At 40.9% G+C, this 22,087-nt stretch overlaps 1 protein-coding gene across 10 annotated transcripts in view; it reads left to right on the plus strand.

The window, feature by feature from the left end:
* The window catches only part of arfgef1 (ADP-ribosylation factor guanine nucleotide-exchange factor 1 (brefeldin A-inhibited)), a 54,602-nt gene that overhangs the window by 1,791 nt on the left and 30,724 nt on the right, over positions 1 to 22,087 (plus strand). For all 10 annotated transcript variants that reach the window (XM_036000478.1, XM_031281930.2, XM_036000487.1 and 7 more), the window contains exon 2: positions 19,534 to 19,564. In XM_036000478.1, the coding sequence (XP_035856371.1) occupies positions 19,534 to 19,564 (31 nt within the window). The remainder of the gene's footprint in view (positions 1 to 19,533; positions 19,565 to 22,087) is intronic.

Consider the following 22,087-nt stretch of genomic DNA (forward strand, 5'->3'; position numbering starts at 1 on the left):
AAAGAGTGAGGCTCTCACTAGCATGGGTTGAAAGGATAAATACACCATGAATTGCTCCAGTGATCTAGCTGGAGTCAGTATAGAGGGTTTTCACCGACGTCACGTTCTGGGCGGTAACCTAGATGCGTGGCCATATTGGAGGCACTCGATGTAAACAACTGAATGAAAGAGTAATGGAGTATTGTGCACTTTGGATACTTTAATACTTTATGTCTAAACAACAGAAAAGCTCATCAAAATGCGTCCAAGATGCAAAGGCATGGAAGGACTTGGACCACAAAAAAAGGCGCGATATTTTGAGAAATTACAGTTTACTGGTGGTTAGGGGTGTAACGGTACGCAAAAATCACAGTACTACCTCGGTTTTAAAGTCACGGTTCGGTTCATTTTCGGTACAGTAAGGGAAAGAAATGCAAACATTAAACTGCAGGTTGTTTATTACTATAAACTTTTTTTTAACTATTTGTTTACACTTTTTAAAACCCTTTTTAATAAAATATAATAAATAAAATATATATAAAATAAAAAAAGAATAAGAAAAATACTGCTGCAAAGTTCTCCACTAAATAAAATACTCTGTCTCAAACCAATATCACATAATAAAATATAATGAAAAATATAAATAAATAACTATGGATTACAGTGCAGCATTATCAGTCCCAGCTTGTCAACAACCGAGTATGGTCGTAGATCAGCTGCTATAAAAACACCAATTGCTTTTGTTATTGCGTTTGCCCGATCGGAATTACCAGCAAAGGTCTGTTTAAATGCCAACGGGAGCTGCGTTTGAATGTAACAATGTTGTAGCAACGGCGGCACACTGCTTTCGTCTTATCGACTAGTCTTTGTCCGTTGACGTATTTCACTGGGAAACCGAGCCCATACACAGCGGAATACCTTAAATCCTACAAAAGTTTGGAGGCTTATAACCAGATGGTGTGTGGATGCGTGAGGGAGACGCAGTACCAAGTCATTAACGACCGTTGTGTTGTGAAGGCCAAAGTAAGTAATGCAATAATGTCTTTAATCAACCTAACCTTAACTGTATGATATCATTGCGATACTCAAGGTGTAGCCAAGTGACTCTCAATCGTTTATTTTCATTTCAAAGACCGAACAAGACAGATTTTTCCCTCGTAGATCGTGGTTGAGCTTTGCCAACCACAAGCGCCTCCTTTCCTCTGATAACTTCTGGCATTTCTCTCCCTGGTTTTTAATAACTTTTGGAAGTCGATAATATTCCAAATATTTTTCTCGGTCTGACCTATTGGTACAACCTAAAACACGGCAATAATTAACCATTTCCTTGACGCCGTTCGGGATCTACTTCAGTGCCTGTGCTTTGTTGTGATGCGGAGTACCTCCAACATGGCGACTTCTGGTCTGATGACGCGTCGTGAAAACCCTCTGTTATCCCCTTACCTGGGAATCAGAGCATAGGGACTTGAATTGATGATGTCATTAGGCAACACTCTTTGTCCATTGTAAGTGAATTAGTCACCCTATGGATTTTATTGAAATGTAGGTTGTGAGTCAGAAAACATTCACAAACCAATAAAAACCCATCATGGTTGCTGACTGTCATATAGCATCCTATCAGTAATTCCCTGTTTATGGAGCAGCACCATATTTTTTTTCTTCAGATGACATCACCACTACATTCTGTCTCTATGCTACTAACTAATATTCACCACTTAACACAGAATTCTATTTAAGGGTGTACTTTCCCTTTTTAAAAAGCAGTGTTAGTCACACAGTCAAGGGTTGTGGGGCTCCTCAGGTCAGAAAATAAAAGAACAATATTCAGGAAAAACCCTAACCACTGTGCAACACAACAGTGTAAAAATGAAAAAGGGCAATATCTCATCATAATTAACTATGCTGATTTTTATGGCGTTATATATGTGTCACATTCCTGAGCAAGTAATTGTATGTTTTGAGCACAGAGAACTATATTTTGCAAGCACATTGCATTTTGAACAGAAATGTACACTCGCAAAAAATAATTCAGTTTGAGTAAACAAAAACCTATTTCGTGCACAATAAATGTATTTGCATGTCTTTCTCTGCTCGCAAGTAGACGCTGCTGCGCTCCGGTCATGTCTCCCTCGCTCTCAACCTCTTCTCTCTACGCGCTCAACTCTAGACACGCTCGCTCAGATTTTCACAGCGTTACAAGTGTGCCACAAAACCAACCAATCGCAGAATCAAAAGGTCAATTCTGATTGGCTGTTCATCTCCAATTAGATCGCAAGTAGCAGGAAAGATATCTACAGGGAAACAGTCTTTGACGCAACACCTGCCGTGATGCCCCAGCAAGGGGTATCTCTGCTGTAGCCAGTGGGTACTTGGAAAGATTGTGGAGCAGCTTAACTAATTAAAATAATTGAATTATGATTGATTTAAAACAATATATCAGCTAAAACAGCTCAACACATGTTTAAACATATAGCGAAGTAATCAATGGTAGAAATAAACAGCTAAAAGTGGCCTACTGACTTAACTAACAGTTGAAATGATTAGCTAAAAGTAATGGATGAATTTTGAAACATTAACCACACTTCAAGTAAAAGGCCTAGCTAGCTAGTAGAATTTCTGACCAAACCAACCTAAATGTTTACAGTTCAATTGCATGAAAATGTAAGAATATTCACTTTAATATGATAAATAGTGTGAATACATTGGGAATTGATAGGGCGGGGTATGTGAGTTTATATGACAGGGCTGTGGACCAGAAGGGTTGGAAAGCACTGATCTACAGTATTTTATATTATTGACCGACCGGTATATTACAGACATGCCTTAATAGTTGTGTTAATCACAATACCGTTGTTTGAATTACATATCTCCGTGTGTGACTAACGTCATCCTTCACAAGCAATCTAACATTAGCCCAGCATGGATAAAGTCCAGCTATGCATCCATCGTATTCATCCGAACACACCTAAAATGTCACAATCCAGCCACTTGTAAGAAGTTTGTAATACTGGTTACATAGTTATCGTGTTTTATTAACCTTAATTCTGTTTGCCAAGGCTATATATGTTATTGGCTTGCAAAGTAGCTATCCGATGCTAACGCTAACGTTAGCTAGCTAATTTATGTCAAAAAGCAGTAGCTAACTAATGTTACTGCCAAGATATGGTTTCATTGTAAGACAGCGTAAACACATGACAACACTTGATGAGTCTTACAACACCTCTCTGGTCTCTAGTGAAATCATATCTTGGCAGTAGTTAGCTAACGTTTCTGCTTTTTGAGATAAATTAGCGTTAGCAACGGATAGCTCCTTCGCAAGCTAATATAGCAACATAATTCAGGTTAATAAAATACGGTAATGTAACCAAAGTATTAAAAACTACTTAGCTACATGTGGCTATAGTGTGACAGGTCTACTGCTGTTCAGTCTCGCATTGCGAGACCTAGCTAACTTAGCTAGTTACAGTGACATGTCGGCTGCAGTCTCTTATATACAGTCTATGGCTGCAGTGTGTGAGCTAGCTAGATTGCTTGTGAAGGATGAGTCAAACTAACGTTAAACACACAAGGAGATATAAGTCAAAGAAAACAACGGCATTATAGTACACACACATATTAAGACATTTCTGTGATATGTCAATAATACAAAATACTGACCGAAATGTGTTTTAATCCAGTAACATTAGTCGAACAGCTCCACTGTAGTCAGTATTTGCTGTACCAACAGGTGTAAACTGAAAAAGACTGTTCCTCCTAGATTTTTGTTTCCTGCTACTTGCGATCTAATTGGAGACGAACAGCCAATCAGAATTGACCTTTTGATTCTGCGATTGGTTGGTTTTGTGGCACACTTGTAACGCTGTGAAAATCTGAGCGAGCGTGTCTAGAGTTGAGCGCGTAGAGAGAAGAGGTTGAGAGCGAGGGAGACATGACCGGAGCACAGCAGCGTCTACCTGCGAGCAGAGAAAGACATGCAAATACATTTATTGTGCACGAAATAGGTTTTTGTTTACTCAAACTGAATTATTTTTTGCGAGTGTACATTTCTGTTCAAAATGCAATGTAATGCGCTTGCAAAATATAGTTCTCTGTGCTCAAAACATACAATTACTCGCTCAGGAATGTGACACATATATAACGCCATAGATTTTAACTTCATTCTGAGGCGCAGACATGCACTTTAAATCTATGAAATGATCTCTGTAATGAGCGTAGCAGTGGTACAGTAGAAGTTCATATAAAAACAACCGGCTGACCCAGTATACTGAGTGACTTACGTAATCCCCTCCAGCTCTTGAGGCTTTGAGACATCTCAGAGAGTGTCAGTGCCAAAGTCTCCTCTTTGCTGTCACTGAAAGTTCTCCTGTTATTCACAGTGCAAAACTAGGTATTGTTTGAATTCTTGCTTGTATAACACAATATAGTATATTTTATTCAGCTTTTCATAACTGTTTGATCATATTTCGCATATAGACTCATGAATTATCACTGTTTGGTTTTTAATGCATAGGAATGAGGCAAAAGGCTCCGGCTAGGCTACCTTTGACAGACAGTCCACCCTCCTCCCTCCCAAACTGACCTTTCTCTTGGATTATCAAAATGTCACTCAGCAGTTTCCCAAAAAGAACACCATCTCAATTTCTCACACTCTAAACTGTAGCGGTGTAGGCTCCTATTATCTTTGGATCGCACCGACGGCTTCTTTGAGAGGAGCTGTCTGAAAGCAAGAGACAGACAGAGGGTAAGTCTGACAGTTAACTCAAAATATCAAAGACCCTCAGGTTGTAGCTGCCTATCACGTCTCAGAAGCGAACATAGAAGCTCTGGTTCACTGTTATCACGCGTTGCAAGCTTCACATGATGCTGGCTTTGTGGATGGTCTTATTGTTTTTAAACCCAACCTGTTCTCTCTGACTTAAGATGTTCACGTAGCTTCACTGCTGCTGCAAAACAGTCATACTGTGAATGTGACAAGCCAAAGCAGGGGACTCTGTACAAGCTACCACGCTAAGAGGAGTGAGTACTTGTATCCAGGCTAGTAGTCACTTAAAGAGTTGAGTCCTGCTGAGCACATTGCTCATTATCTCCCCGTTTCTGGTTTCCTTGCACTAGCCATTTTCGTCATCGTCTTCTTGTGTTTGGTTTCTTCTTCTACTGTCTGTTTGTATACAGCGCGCAAGCTTTATGCGCATGCTCCGCCTCTTCTTCTCTGTTTTTTGGTGAATTTCTGTAGCAGAAACGGCGACATCTATAGGCCTGGAATATGAAGTAGTGTGTTGAGTCATTTACAAATGGATCCATTTGGACACATATATTCTTGAAATGAGGCCAGGGAAGACGGGGAAAAAAAAGATCGTTTTGGTACGTGTGGAGGTGGCCTTAATTTAGGCCAAACCATGGTTCAACTAATGCCACTGCATTTGTGGCGTAACTGTGGCGAAACATTTTCCTATCCAAGGGCAAAAGAACGTTGAATAAATTGTAAATGCAGACAAAATCAAAAAGAGTGCTCTTTTGCACCAAATTCAAGGCCACTGCATTCACTGGCCACCTTTTCTTCAGAGTTGGCAAACCTGGCAGGGAAGCCAATGGGACAACTGTACCTCTGATCATTAGGATGGCGAACACATGCTCCTCCACGATAAGCTGCACCATAGTCACCACATGCTCACCCATGATAAGCACCAGGCTATAAATGATTCTGTTTGTTCGTTAAGGTTTTTACCACGACTCCCGAAAGACCCACAAAGCTTTTCCAAAATATGAAGTGCAGGAGCTGAGAGCTGATGTCAAGGCAAGCCTCGGATGAATAATAAAAGCTTTCCTGATTTGTGTACCTGACAAGCTTTTTTATCAGCATCCTTCATATTCCTGACAGAAATGTATCAACCCAGAAGTTAGAATCAGGCAGTTTCATTCTGAATTCCATGCAGCGGAGGCCAACTAGGTAACTGCTGATGAAACTGGATGAGAAAGTTTTAATAAGGGAAGAGATGGCAGCTGCCAGCTACATTTTTATGTCACCTTTATTTGTCAGGCTGCTGTAAATGGCACTACATGTTCCACTGTTTGACTTGGAATCAGATATATGTGCATGTATGTGTGCAGTTTAAAAGATCCTTATCTTCTTCCACAGTAGAGCTACAAACAAATGGGAGAACATACTAGACAGACTAAACTCTATTGAAAAAGCAGACATGCTTTGTGGCAGTATTTCCCCTTCCAGCCTGTTGTAGGGCTGCAGCTTACGATTATTTGCCTTATTTATTATTCCATTGCTTATTAAAATTAGAAAAAGTAGTTCTCAGTCCAAATGGCAAGATGTCTCACCTGGATTTTGAATGTGCTGTATGTGTTGAAAAGTATAGTAAATGTGTTGCGATAAATTGTTCCACAATCAAGTCTACTGCTACATTTCCCTGAAGGAAAGGGAGACATAAGAAAGGATGAGAACCTGTGCTTGGTTTCTGTCTCGTGTCTCCCCTCCAGACTTAGTGCAGACACTTAAGCAGCTTGTAACCCCAAAGGTTGACTGGTATTCAGATAATGAGCAGTGGAGTAGTCAACATGGCAGGGCCAGTGCTCGCTCTGAAAGCATAAATAATCCTTTTATATATACGGACAAGACAGTTTAGAATTTAGAAGGAAAAATTTTTTTTTTCTCGTTCCTTTTTTTTTTTATTATTATTTATTTTTTTACAGTGATACCTCCATACATAATACATTATTTCTCTCCACTGACGCCTCCTTCAGTCTCGGGACAGGCGATAAATTAATTATACCGCAAACAGATGAGACGAATGAATAAAAACCCTCTCATTTCTCTCTTCCTCCTCTGTTTCTGTTTCATCTTGTGTTGCTTGTATTTATCTGTATTATCTATCTTGTGTTGATCTATTATCTGTAATTGCCCATGCACTTGGTTGGTACCAAGCAAATAACACATCACCATTACTGAGGGAGATGGAGGGTGGAAAAGGCATGAGTAAAGGAGGCAATGTTACAATGAAGAAAATAGGAGCTTACAGTTGAACTGAAATTTAAAATACATTTTTGCTACTGAATCAGTGTATACAGTATATCCATGGTGTTTGTTTTTGACTTGTGTACTTACTTGGCCATAATTGTTCAATGGTTCTAGGGTTGGGCATCGTTTTGATTTTAACAATGCTGATTCAAATTCCGATTCCTCCTTTTGATTCCGTTTTTCATCGATTCCAATTCTTCTTTGAGGGGTGGAGTTGAAACAGGTCACATAAGTAGGGTGCCCGCTACGGAAACTAAAACTTGCGCGTGTTAAATATGGAACCGATGATGGGATTCGAAACCAAATTCTCCAGACGATTCTGATTTAAAAAAAACAAAAAAAAAAAAACAATTCCATTGGAATCGTAATTTTTGAAACAATTGCAAGTTATAACCGGTTCTCGATGCCCAATCCTAAATGGATCTCTCCAGCGGGCATTCATTTTTGGTTTTGACTGACACAGTAGGTACTAGTAATTTGATTAGTGCAATATCTGTGTGGAAAGGAACATAAGATAGTTTATAATATAATGTCAGTTCCTGAAGTTGTTAGCCATTGCTTACTCCCATCTGTGGTGTAAGCATTTCCTGCCTTACTTTGTGAGTCTGTACATCACTTTATAATTTAAATCACTTGGTAATATATGGTGTGCGTAGGTTACAGAACTACCAGTTGCAGTGAGCTTTTTTAAGTCTGGTCATCTCGTCCTTTAGGCAGTAGCACACTACAGAAGTTGACGGTGCGTCTCCTAGCAACGCCAGCTCCCAAGCGTCAGTTAACCTTAACTTAAAAGGTGTTTCAGCAAATATGTTCAAAAAGTACTTTATCCGCTTTTAAAATATGTAACGGTATGCACAATAACTGCAATGTTTGTCTCACATAGAGCACCTCTGTGAGGTTTTTACTCCATCATAGCTTGCCGCTAAGCATGCTGGGACCTAAAAGAGGGCAGGTTGGATGAGAAAGGGCACTTTGGCTGAATGAGCTGAGGGGGATGCAGTTCACAGTACACATATTTATCTTCCATTGACTGGCTATTATCTCCAGCTTGTGCACCACTGTCCTGCACAATAATAACAGCCCCATTTCAGAGGGCAGAAAGTGCAATTCATAGCAGCAGAAAAGTGCCAAATCATGTATCAGCAGCAGAGTTATTAAAGATGAATTCATTTCAATAACAAAGCCAACAGCTGAGTAATCAAGGCCCTGTGGAGGCTGAGTTTTTTGTGACTTTTTGTCTAAGAAATGAGAGCCTCGATTCAGCCATGGCAGTGAGACTAGTGATTAGACACAGGCTTATGCAAGTGCGAGTGAGGGGGTTGGTTGGACACACGCACACAGACGTAACGCACATATACAGGCGTGCACACACACATGAGCGCACGCACGGTTAGGTAGCCCAGACAACCTCTGACAGTGTTTCCTTCTTCCCCTCCAAATGTAATTACTGCTGTGCAACCTTGCCTTTCAGGCTGGACAATAGAAATGTCAGAGGGCTGATTTTTCTCAGGCTCTTTGTTTATCTATGTTTGGTAGGAGGTGGAGGTGTACACCTACACATAGATTAATCCGTAGGTTAGTCAAATTTAGCAGCACAAAGCTACAGTGTAGTCTTTATTATAATGCCTATGGACATTGTCTCATTACAAACTATTCCCAAAACTCTGTTGCTTGAAGAATAATCACACCAGAGATGTAATAATGTTCACAGCCTGGATAATGGGGTCAATGTTGGACACTTATTGGAGATGCCTCTTTACTTTTTACATCTGGCACCATCATAAAGCCAGATCATGGCCATCTGAGTCCTGAGGGTCCTTTTCTTGTCCCCTCAGCTTATTTCTCTTAAGTCGCCTACACATGATCCGTGACAAAACCATGAGGTAGGGTGCAGAGCAATGAGGCAAAGCACAGCGCAGGTATACATCATCATTGCTTCTGGAATTGGTTGCGCCTTGAAAGGTCAGCGGCACCGAGGTCAAAGTTGAAATAATTTGAATTTAAGCACAGCTCCTGGTGGCAGTTCCAAGCGGTGCGCAACGCCAGGGGTAGTGCTGCGCCTAGTTGGGCGGCACTGCTCTCCCCATAGGAAAACAATGGAACGGCCAGCGCAGGGTGGTTTTACCGTGGATCATGTATAGGTGGCTTATTCTGTCCGGCCACACTCACACAGTTTTTTGTCTTTACCTTCTTGAACATCCTGCACAGTCAGTGGTCCATATCTGGAGACACAGTCAACGTGACCACTGTGTTTTACTGAGGTGAATGCAATCAGGCACTGGATTGAATTTTAGCTGATCACTGCAATCAGAGTGGTTCGAGCCAATGATGGGATCCATGCCAGATGCAGATGGGCTCTAAGCTCTTTGAAATAATAATGGTACTGCGGGAGGTGGAATGCCTTTTCTTCTCCAGCTCCTTGCTCAGGTGATGGAGACTGAGTCAGACCTCTAACCTCTCCTCTGTGTCTGTGTGTTTGTAAAGATTGTTGGAAGCCCATTAGGAAGGGGTTCTGTTATCATATCCATATTTTGACCCAACCAAAGGGCAGGAAGTGATTAAGATGCATTGAAATTCTTTCCATTTTTCCTTCTCTGTACCCTTTTTCTTTCTTCCTTCTTTCTTCCTTCCTTCCTTCCTTTTGTGGTACTGGATTTTAATGTATAGGACTACGCACAGAAAGAACCATGTCTTACTTCAGTGTAAAACGAGACCTAGCATACTGTTCCTCTCTAGTAGCCTTGTAATATGAGCAGCACACACATACACACACTCATGCAACATGTGGACACAAACCATAGAGCTGGCGAGAGAAATGTTTATATAGCAAATTTGTTTTGGAAGCCAGCCTCGTCCTTGTCTCTGCTTTCTCTCGCTTTCTCCCTTTCCTCTCCTCACCCTATACAGTATGTCTGAACCCGCTGTCTCCCTCCCAGCGAGGCTGTTTTCTTGCTGCTGGTCTTGTGACGTACTGCAGAGTGTCTCCAGAGAGCTGTCTGTTTATCTCTGTCCCTCCTGCAAGGGGAGCAGCCGTGTGCAGGCTCTACCGTGACTTAATTGATGAAATGTTAGAGCTGTCATGAGATTTTTGGTTTGTGCATGTGTGTGTGCATGCATATTAAATGCGTGTGCGAGTGTACTATATCTGTCCATGTTTGATTGTGATTCTGTCGGCTTCTTAGGTGATTGCAGAATGTCTACTTATTGAATTAGTGTTGACATGACCGCTTTAGTCAGCAAGAATATTTGCCCAGGTTATTTCCACACGACTGAGGACATGAAAGGGGAGAGAGGGGGAATGACATGCAGCAAAGGGCCGCAGGTCGGAGTCGAACCAGCGGCCGCTGCGTCAAGGAGTAAACCTCTATATATGTGCGCCTGCTCTACCAACTGAGCTAACCCAGCCACCTTTTTGCACACTTTTACACAAGAGAACGGCAGGGCTGCATGAACAAACGAATAGCAGCCGGGTATTTTGAATAAAGTGTCCACATTGACAGCATGCGTCAGCGAGCAGAGCCCCCATGAGTTGAAATAATGGTTGCTTGTTTATACTTGGGACGAAAATGAAAATCCCGTCTTCTAAAGTGTGGGAGTATTTTACTCTTAATGCCAACAACAACATGGTAGTCTGTAGACTTTGTAAAATAATCCCTGAGTCAGGATAATAGCAGCAAAACACCGTAAATTCTGCTCACCTATGCCTCTCTAGCGTCTCCCGTAGCTCACCCGTATACAGTATGTCCTGCACTGACTTGAGGGTGAGGTAAACTGTGCTGTGTCTCCCCTATCTGTAGCACTGTCTTTGATAATTGCGCAACCAGGCCAGATTGTTTCAGATATCTCACAAGTCCTTTATAATGTCAGTTATAACGGCCCATGTATTAAAAAATTGTCTGGTTTAAATTGGGCTCATAATTCCCTTAGAAAGGAGAGAGAAAAATTGCACTTTTTATTTTTAAGTTTTTTTATTTGTGTATTCCTCCTGAAAGTGACTTGAAATGTTAATTTGTTTTATTGTTGGATTTATTTGATACAGCTGATTTCATATGTTGCTAAAACTGCACTTGTTTTACTGTAAGATTAAACAAGAGCTTATTCATTATTTTACCTACTATTGTTAAAAAAAAGCAAATACAGGCTACTCTTTTTGCACTTGCTCTGTTTAAGTTTTTATTTTTGTATTCCTCCTGAAAGGGACTTTATTTTGTGGTTGGACTGATAGCCTACATCTGGCTTCAGTTTGCACTACAAATTCATTTTACTTGAACAGTGCAGTGTTAAACAATTTTAATAGAGATTTTAACCTTATTGAAATGTGTTTTGTGTAAATTGTTAATAATTGAGCAATGGGAAAATAATCGCTAATTGAAAAATTAATCGTTAGATTAGTCGACTATTCGAAAAAATAATCGCTAGATTAATCGTTTAAAAAATAATCGTTTGGGACAGCCCTAGTGAGGTAAAACAAATGTGTTAAATGTATTTCCTTCCTTATAAAGCATTTGCAAAGCTGGTTTTTAAATTGTGTTTTTTTTAAATTGTGCATTGCTTACATCCACGTTTATTTGCTAGCAGTCTTCTTCCTTGCCTTTGTTGGTGCATTGCTGTGTATCTTGGCATGTTACCCCCACCTGTTGATCAGTGGAGTAGTGTGAAACCATTGACAGGATCACATCACACACACATGCCCGTCTGGTTCTCGTGTGCATGTAAAAGCTAAATAAAACGAGGACCGTCTCTGTGTAGTGCTACTAGAAGTCAGCATCAAGTGTTAAAAACATTAACATTGCAATTTCAGCACTGATTGAGGAAATCTTTTTTAATAGTCCCTACTTGTGTTATGATCCGGCTCTTAGACCACAACAAATAGGAGACACACCATGATTAAGTTTAAAAAAATAAAAATAAAAAAAAAAGTACAGAGAGAACACAGTGCAGCCAGGCTTAAATAACCTGGGAACTCTCGGGTGTTCCAGGTTACCCTAATAACGGTTCACCTGCAGCGTCAGAGAGACGGGTGAATCACACAGACACAGCAGGGGTCGTCACACTTGCAGCACAAGTAACTGATGGCATTACATTTTCTTAATGCACTGATGCACAAGCGCACATTACATGACTACTAACGCACCCGGGGAGGGGACAGCAATTGTTATTCCAGTGTTAATGGTCCTGGCGATCAGTCATCCCAGTGGCAGACACCCTCTGCAGGGTGCTCTGCTGTTGCTGCTGGCTTAGGAATGCTTTGTCACGCTACTAAGGCAGGGTGGCGCCCAGGAAGAAGACTTAAGGTTGTGCCTTCCTCTCACACAACAACAGCTATCCTTCCCATAGGATTTCAGTAGCTGTCATATGGCCCACAGTCTTCAGACACAGGGCTGATCGATCACACATGCACCATGCTAATTGTTACAGTGCTTTTGCAACATTGTAGCTGACAGAAAAGTGGCATCTGGCTGTTACGTGTGAGGTGACTTCGGGCGGAGGTGCTTAAGCTTTTGTCTTGATGTCATCATCATCTCATGCATTTTTTACAGAAAGCCTTGTTGTGTAGGTGTCGTATATCAGATGTTGTTGTGAGGGACCTAGGCTATAATGTATTGCTGGGCAGTATACCGGTTCACACCAAATACCGGTGTATATTTTCGTTAAGATATGAATTTTTAATATACTGCCATACCAGTGTATTTGATTACACAACGTTTGGAACGATACCCTGCGCTGCTGTTTCAGACAGGACCCTTTTCAATGTTGCGCTTCTAAACACGCATGGTGTGACTGAGAGGTGTGTTGAGGGTAAACAGTAGTGCTCTGGTGTTACGTTATGGTGAAGATGGATAGGATAGACATTGAAAGTTCGAGAGTCGAAAAAGAAGGGTTCACTCGGCCGTGCTAACGTTAAGGCCTGTTACCTCAAGCATGCAGCGGAGCAACCTAATGAACGCAATAACAATCCACCTACGGTCCCACTATAGACCGTCGAGAAAGACAGGTTCAGAGCAATGATTAAAACACTGGATTTAAGATGTCTTGCGTCGCCGAAATACTTCTGCCAAACCACTAACGTTATTCAAACACCGAAGCAAGCTGACAGCGGAGCTATGCCCACTGTACTACAACAACCTAATGTTACCTGTGGTCAAGGTAGTGTTTAAACAGCAATCTTACAACTTACAACTATTTTGTTTTGAAAAGGAAGCATGTTAAAGTTATGTGTCTTTATTTAATTTAAGTTTATTTTACTACTTTATATTTGCATATAGTTTAGATTATATAACTGTTTCATGCATTCTCCTTCATATAACATTATTGTATAATATTGTGGAGCCAAGCAAACACTTTAGTAATCAAAACTTTTAGTAAACATGACATTGAAAAGTTTTTTTTTAATATTCTGACAGTATTGAATACTGATAAAATAAACCACTATAAACCTATATAAAGACCCAGTCAAGCAAAAGAAAGAAAATACTGTGATATACTGTGAAACTGCTAGAATCTTAAAAAATACCGTGATACAAATTTTTGGTCATACCACCCAGCACTACTATAATGTTTGCTTTAATAAGTCTGCCACTAAGGCTGATCTACAGGGATGTTTGTGCAGTGTTGTCTTCACCAGACAGCATATCTTTCATGTATTAATTATGTAGTAATGGTTGGCAGCATTGACTCAGCAACTTTGTGTATCAAAACAGTAGCCTAAGTTGCAGGGCTAAATGTTTTCTGAAATTCAGGAAGTGTTTTATTTATTTTATTTCCCCATCAGGAGGACAAAGGCCATTAATACAGTACTGTTGGTTGGTGCTACAATACCATTTGACAGAGGGGAAGTACCTGACTGGAGTGTGTGTGCCTTTACCCGCTGCATTCATGCCTGTCCATTTTGTACACTTGCTTGCACTCTCAAAAATCTGCCTCTGCCCACTCTCGCCTTTATCCAGGCTTGGAGACTGCAGAGTGGAGAAATGATTAGCCAGCTTTTAACTGACCTTCTCCCCTGCTTAGAGGCAGCTTTAGGGGGCCCTTGAATAGAAGCCAACATCAGGGTATATGGGATTCAGTACAAACTAAAACCAGACTAAAAGGCTCACACTTGCACTGTATTTGGTCAGGACCGGATTGGTTAACTGGCCTTTGTGGACACTGCTGCTCAAGTACCAGGAGCAGTAGTCCAATGCAGTAGTACACCAGAGAAATAGGAAATGTCTATATGTATCTGACCCACTTGTCTCTTGATGATGAAAAACAAGTGAGATGTAGGCCTAAAATGACTCCAAGAAGGAATTTGGTGGTCATTTAATGTCTTACTGTCATCTACTGTAAGGATCTGGGTCAAAGTCAGGGTACGAGGGGAGTAAGTATATTAAAAATGAGTGAAATGGTGGAGGTGATTGGGGGCTTAGCAGGCTGCTCTCATACGTTATGGAGCTCTCAAAGGCTTTGTGTTGAGGTCTGGGCTATAGCTCACAGGAGAGCAGGAAGGCCTCCCTCTAATGTATCAGGTCAGTGAAATAGGTGTATTATGTATGTCACTTCCCCACTGGGGTTTAGTAAAAGCAGTGTTTCAGCCATAGTGTTTGTTTTAAGGGGAGCATCATGGGGGCCAGTAATCCTATTCTCACCTGCTGAAGCATCAGCACAGCAATGATGGTAATGGTAACAAGGGAGCAAAATCAAGCCTGTGCTGTAATTCAGTATTAAGTGTTATGACTAAAGTTATAGCAATTTATACTCATTAACGTTTCCAGTACAAATCCATTTGTTTTAATAGATTCTTTGAGTCAGTTCAAACAAGTGGAGTGATTGCCTTTGTTGTGCCTTCATTTTCACAGTTGTATTTTCACACAATAGTTTTAGCTTCTTAGAGAATATGCTTTTAAGAGGCAATTTGAGAATAATGAATTTGTGGAGACAATGCGATGAATGCACAAATTTTGGGTTTTGTGGTAGTCCGTTTCTCAAATTTCAGTTTCACATTTTCAAAGTTTCACTCGATTGACAAAAAGCCCCTAGTCCTTTTTTTCATGTGGACCCATTCAATTGAGAAGTGCTGAGACACTCGGTTTCATCTCATCACTGTAGAATTGTGTGACAGCAGCGTGGAGGAGGTTGTACCCACTACACTGAATTGGTACTGCTGCTGTTCTTTGGTTATACCAAGATCCTGGGACAGACCGGGGCACAGAACACAGCGTCTTCAAGGTATTTTGTATGACTGTGCAGAGCTGAGGGAGAGTGGGGTTGGGTTAATAAGTAACAAAATGCTGCCATTTCTGGACTCATAGCCTGTACAGAACAAATTCTAAACCTTTTATAAAGCAACTACCACAGAACACAGAAATATGTGAGGTATTTGCATTTGATACAAGTTGCTTTAGAACTTGCCACTCATCGACTCAGTGTTTTTAACTTAACTTTAGCTCTACTAAATTAGAACTTCCCAGTAAAGTATTCTTGGGTTCCTGTGCTTATGAAGTTTTTATCCAGTGTTTGGTTGATTTCGGGACACCTGATCAGACTGTGATTAGCCATTTTGTGATGTCTCACCCTGTCTGCTACAAGGCAAATGCAGACTAAAATACTTGTATTCAGTTTTTTCCTACTGGGTTCAGTCATTTCAGTGTTTGTTTTGATTATATCATGGCTGAGTTGATAAAAATGAGATGAGATTTAGTTTTGCATGTGCGTTTTAGTCCCACTCAGCTGCCTGTGCCTGCCTCCCGGCATATGTTTGCACTCTATAACGGTGTGTGTTTGTTTTGAAACTGGTAGCTGCCGGATCAGTCGTGATTCCACAGCTTTAATTTGCTGCTCGTGTCTGCCCAGTCCCAGGAGTATCCAGCACGTATATATCTGTTCTTTCTCATCAGCAACACCACCCACCGTTGCCATGGTTTCACTGTTCAAATCCTTGGGTGACAATTTCTCATCAACACTCCTGACACACCAAGCTAATTATCTGATGGTTACTACACAGACAATATGACAATCCCCACCCCTCCCATCAAAGTGTGTGTGTCTGTGTCTGTGTGTCTGTGTGTCTGATAACCCTGTGATTCAGAAATCGTTTGACATGAAGCTAATATTAAAAGCAGAATAGCCTGAGGTCAGTGCTTGTTTGTAATTTCACACATCCTGGATAAGAGACCTCTAGAGTCCTGCTGTAACTTTTATATTATGGACTACAGAGCGGCAGACCTGCACAGACACTAAGCAGCAGAGCAGGAGAGAGACCAACTTTCACTGTAGCGTGCAGTACAGTGTGATATTACTCTAGTTTTCTCTCGGGTCCAGCTCTATGATGTCGGGCTTTGCCTAGCACTCCAGCTAAAGTGAAAGGGTAGCAGGGAGAGATCAAAGGTTGGACTGTGCTGATTATTCACTTTGGTGAAAAAATCCTTTGCTGATTGGTTGTCAAGGATTTCAAAGTTTGAAGGGAATACACAGAGCGAGAAGATTCTATAGATTGATATTCATGGGTATCATAGTGCAGCATTCATGATCGTGATATTATTACTGCTGAAACAAGTAGTCAATTAATGGATGAGTTGATGAACAGAAAATTAATCAGCAACAATTCTGATAATGAATGATTAATTGTTGTGGTATTTTATTAAAGAGCAGCTATTATACTACTTTTTCTTAGTTTTTTTGATTTAGGACTCCTATAGAGCAGCCTGACATAATCCACCGCACAATAAACTATGTAGATCGTTGGGAAACTCTTACCGTCATCTGCAGCTCCTCTGAAAGCTTGCTTTAGGTTCCTCCTCGTTTTTCTTCTTATCATAAGTTGCATCCTTATTGTTATTTGAGTATTTATAAGTCATGTATCAAGGAAAATACCAAATATTTGCAGCTCGTAAAATGTGAGTAAAATGTGAGGAAGAGGATCATCTTCTATCTAAGTATGAATTTTAATGTATTTGGATTTTGGACTATAAGTGGGAAAAGACAAGCAATTTAAGGATGTCACCTTGGGCTCTGGTACATTTTATAGACTAAACAATTAGTTGATAAATAGAAAAATAATCAACAGACTAATTAGTAGTAGTAGTTAGGGCTGCTCGATTATGAAAAAACACACACACACACACACACACACACACACAGAGAACTAAAAGACAGACAAGGCTCCACGATCCAATTCAGTCTGTTTCAGAATAATAATGTTAAAAGATGACAAGGCGATATGTGCTTGGATCTCATGTCAGATTTTGGATCCACAGGGACTCAGTAGTTTCACTCCTATCGGCTAATTGTGACTACATGTATGTAACAGATTTATAGATTAGCTTCAGACGGTAGGCTTTGCTTCTTCTACTCAAGACTATATCCCTGCATGTCCCTCATGGGTAGTACAGTAAAACATGGTTGAAAACCAGCCTTAATTTAATTCCACGGAGTGTAAAGTGCTAAATACTTCCGGCAAGTGGATTTCTTTTAAAGGGACTGTTAGCCTTCCAGCAGTGAAATAATTGGGCTGTTGTTGCATTTCTGGGGTTTTTCCCAACCATCACAGGCTGGTGCAATTCTGTGAGGATTTTGCCGATTGCCACTGTGTTTTAAAAAGCTTTCCTCATTGAAGGCCCCCTTTTAATGTCTAGTACCAGTTGGCCTCTCTTTCGCTCTCTCTAGCTCTATTTCTGTCTCTCTATCTCACTCATCATCCCTCCCTCTGTGTGTCTGTCTCTCTTTTTTTGTGCTCTTCTGTGCCAGTGCTCAGCAAGTTCATACAACTGCTTTCATGCCAAGAGATCTGTGAAATAAACACAAACGTTGGCCTGGCTCACGGACACAGCGCAGGGTGAATAATGATTACATTTTTGAGGCCAAGCTGCAGCTGAGGCAATACATTAACTAGGCTCCTTTTCTGCGTGGGGGTGGGATGTCAACAAGACATCACCATGACGACACAGTGACATTCACAAAAATGTTATGTTATATATGCACTGCAAGTGTCACAGCACAGTATGTACAGTACGTAGCCTAATCCTCTGGGAGTGACACACACAGCTTCAGCTTCATACATGGCTCTGAAAAAATCATCTGATCTGATGTGCAAACACTTAAGTTGTGTATATTGTGCAGATATTCTAAAAACTGTCCCTCATAAATAAGTCCATTCCTCTGTGCTGCCTTGCCTGATATGCGCTCTACTCCCCACAGTGTCATTAGCAGAGTAAAATACTGCAGAATTGACATTCCCCAAGGCTCATACTGGATTTATTTAACACCTCTTCTAGGGATGTAACGGTATGAAAATTTAACCTCACTGTTATAGTGACCAAAAATATCACGGTTTTCGGTATTATCGCGGTATTTTTAAAAGTGTGTTCAATATGTTCAGAAAGCACTGATAGGCCTACACAAGCTGAAATAGTTTCAAAAAGTGTAACAGTGTTTATTATATTACAAAAATATAGGCAATAGGCTTGTGAAAACTATTGAAAACTGGCTACTGAAACACCGGCCCGCTGTAGCGTATCCGGTAAGAACTTGAACCAGAGATGTCTGACTTTGAGATCCAGGAACATTTATTAACAACTCCAACATGAAGTTAATGAAGTTGTATTTAACGTTACATGTGAAGTTGGATGTAGTTCCGAAATATAAGCAAAGAATAATGCACATTAATAAGCATCTGACTTACTATGAACATTATTTACCAAAAACTAAATGTTATAGTCACCAGCATAAAACAAGAAACAATACTAAGAATTACATTAATTTCTCTGTAATAATTAACATAAATGTAACATATTGCTCAGTAACACAAACTGAGAATAAGCCACATCTATTACAACACACATATCCATAACGGAGCAAACAGTGTAATACACCTCTTAATAGCGAAGCACATGGCTCCACAGGCTAGTCTGTTTACTGGAGATGGCACCTTGCTAGCAAACACTACTTGAATATCAACACGTGGCTGCACAAGTAATATTAAACAATCTGCACATCTATCAGCTATGCAATAAGAAACAGCAGCAACAATATTATGAAGGCGATAATATCTCTCTCTCTCTCTCTCTCTCTCTCTCTCTCTCTCTCTCTCTCTCTCTCTCTCTCCAAATGTGACGTCGTAACACGGGCTAAACTTCCACATCGTAGCAGAACACTTATTGAAGATAACGAGGCAGTAAAACCCATGACAGTTTAGCAAGCTACAGAATAGTTTTAACTTACATTCTGGGCTACACACTTCACTTCAACAAGTCGGGAAAGGAATGATAAAGAAAAAAGTCCGCTAACAGCATGTATTAGGAGAACAGCTGCTACATTCTGTCCCCTTCTCTTGTCTGAGCGCAGTGCGCCTGCGCAGCAACTTCAGGAGCCTCGGATGAAGCTGGGAAGGATTAAACACAGGGTTTCCACACCGTGGTATTCCACCGCGATAATAAGAATATTTTAAATGAAAACGGTAATTGTTACCGTCAACATTTTTACCGTGGTTAACCGTCACACCGGTAATCGTTACATCCCTAACCTCTTCCCTTTCTTTTTTTCTATTTCAGAGGAAATCAAAGAGGAATCAGAAAAATTAAGGTAAGCAATTGATTATTACATACCACAATAAGGCATTGAGGGTTAATTGATTGGTTTTGTCTCTCTTTCTGCAAGTTAATTCACTGTAAAATGCATGGCTCAACTACAAGCCTCTCTGTTGCTTTCTCCTGTGTTCAGACTAGTAAAGGGGATTAGAACTGTGCATGTGTGTGTGACACTATGACTGTGTGCGTGCATGCATGCGCAGCCCCTAGTGTGTTTTTGTATTGTATTGTTTGTATTCCAGCCCCTTGCTTTTCTCATTAATGGCTTTCTTCACGAACCCCTGCCTAATGCTGAACTTGTTTTTCGGAGTCTATGTGTGTATGCGTGCTCGTGTATTGGCTGCCAAGTAACGTGGGCTTGGAATGAAACGTAGCATGAGTGCCACCTCTCCTCTTCCCCATCATTTCTTCCTCCTGCTGTTTTCTTTTCCTCAGTTTCCCCTCTCTTACACACAGTCCCTCCATATTCACTCCCCATTATTTCTCTCCTGCTTTTCCATTCCCTCCAAATTAGCATCACCAGTGACCAACTTCATCCAAATGTTACCCTTAAGGTTAGGACTGCTAGATCAAAGATAGATACATAGATGTAGGAGCAGTGTGCAGCCACACCCAACTCACACAAACGCTGCTGCTATTGGATTCATCTCAGGCACAACACTCACCTATTTGTCATGTTATATAGATGCAATAATCTCGCAATGCCACCCAGGAATACAAATGTACTTTTTTTGTGAGCCTGGAGTCCTATTTGAATTGTTTCCTTTTGTTCATTAATTCTGTAGCAAAGTTGCATACAAGGCCAGATTTAACAAGGAGATCTTTAAATCTCAACAATAGGGATGGGACATTACTATCACAGTATGTCATTTTATAACCCTCTAGAAACATACATCTTGATATCATAGATTTTTTTGTATATTCAATTTAAAAACCATTTATATAGTAGATAAAAGGACCAGATGGGAATTAGCACTGAGCAATATTAGCAATTTAAATACTGTGATATTTTAACATTACTGTATAGACATATAACGATGTGGGAATCACTATCGTTGCTTTAGGAAATGCTTTCAAAATAAACTGTAAAGTGAAAGTAATGACCAAACAAATGGAAGGATTTACTGTTAATGTTATTGAGATAAAAACACTTGATGAATGAATTACTTATTGTAAATCCACCTTAAAGAGCTGGAAATGAAAATTTTAGGTTACTTAACGTAACCCCAGTTCTTTGATAACAGAATGAGGTGTTTCACTATGGGGAATCGCCTCGACGTGACCAACTATGGAAGCTCCAATGACACCACGTCTGTCCATGACAGACAGGTCGAACTGTGCGAGGGCCACGCCCCCTCATATAATCACAGTCGACCAGCTCCTTACGAATCATTCCAGATAGGTTTCTTTCTGTGTCTCTGCAAGGAGGGACGTGTTGGTCCGAAGAACCAAGAAGAAGAAGAAGAAGAACCGGGGTTACGTTAAGTAACCTAAAGTTCTTTTTCTAACTTTGCATGAATCTCCCGAAGCCAAAATCATATTGAACCGAGAGTCACACTGACCCCGGCGCCGTAGCCTCCAGCACAGCCTGTGCCAAGGACGGTCCGGAAACATCCAGCCTGTAAAACCTCACAAACGTGTAAGGCATAGCCCAGCTTGCCACCACACAAATTTCCTTCACTGACACACCCCTGAAAAGGGCCCATGAAGTGGCCATGCCCCTTGTGGAATGAGCTCTCAGGCCCTGGGGGGCCTGCAAACCTTTACACTCATTGGCCCAATGATATGGCCTCCACAATCCAGTGGGACAGCCTCTGGCGGGACAATGGCTTGTCCTTATGGGGAGTAGCCCAGGACACGAACAGCTGATCTGCTTTTCTGAACAGCTAAGCAACCGATAAACAAATACCGACTAGCCTACAGAAGAGCAGTTCGCCTTGACCCAGACACTGCTTTCAAACTGTGTAACCACAAGGTAAAAACGTCTTGCGAAGTACTCAGCAAATCCAGACTGGGTCGGGAACTGCGTTCGGCGACGTAGTCCTTAACGGTCCGTCTGTGAACTGTTTAGCAGATAACCAACCAAGCTAGCCTAGAAGCGCTGAGAGAGCTTAGTATAGTTTCTTCACGGGAAGAAAGCGATAAATCATTCGTAAGGAGCTGGTCGACTGTGATTATATGAGGGGGCGTGGCCCTAGCACAGTTCGACCTGTCTGTCACGGACAGACGTGGTGTCATTGGAGCTTCCATAGTTGGTCACGCCGAGGTGATTCCCCATAGTGAAACACCGAACGAAGTTAGAAAAAGAACATTTTACGATCTACAAAAAAATCTGCGCACACAGTCTACTTACTTGCTTGTTTTGGAGCTTTCAACTGTATCACAGTCTTCATTAGTAGATCAAGTGCAGATGTTCAGATGCTATTTATGTTGGCTTTAAACAAGTACAGTAAAAGGAATAGTTAGACATTTGGGGAAATCACTTTCTTGCCAAGAGTTGGAAGAGATTATTGACACT

This window comes from Sander lucioperca, chromosome 1 (assembly GCF_008315115.2).
Source record: "Sander lucioperca isolate FBNREF2018 chromosome 1, SLUC_FBN_1.2, whole genome shotgun sequence".
Classification (NCBI taxonomy): domain Eukaryota; kingdom Metazoa; phylum Chordata; class Actinopteri; order Perciformes; family Percidae; genus Sander; species Sander lucioperca.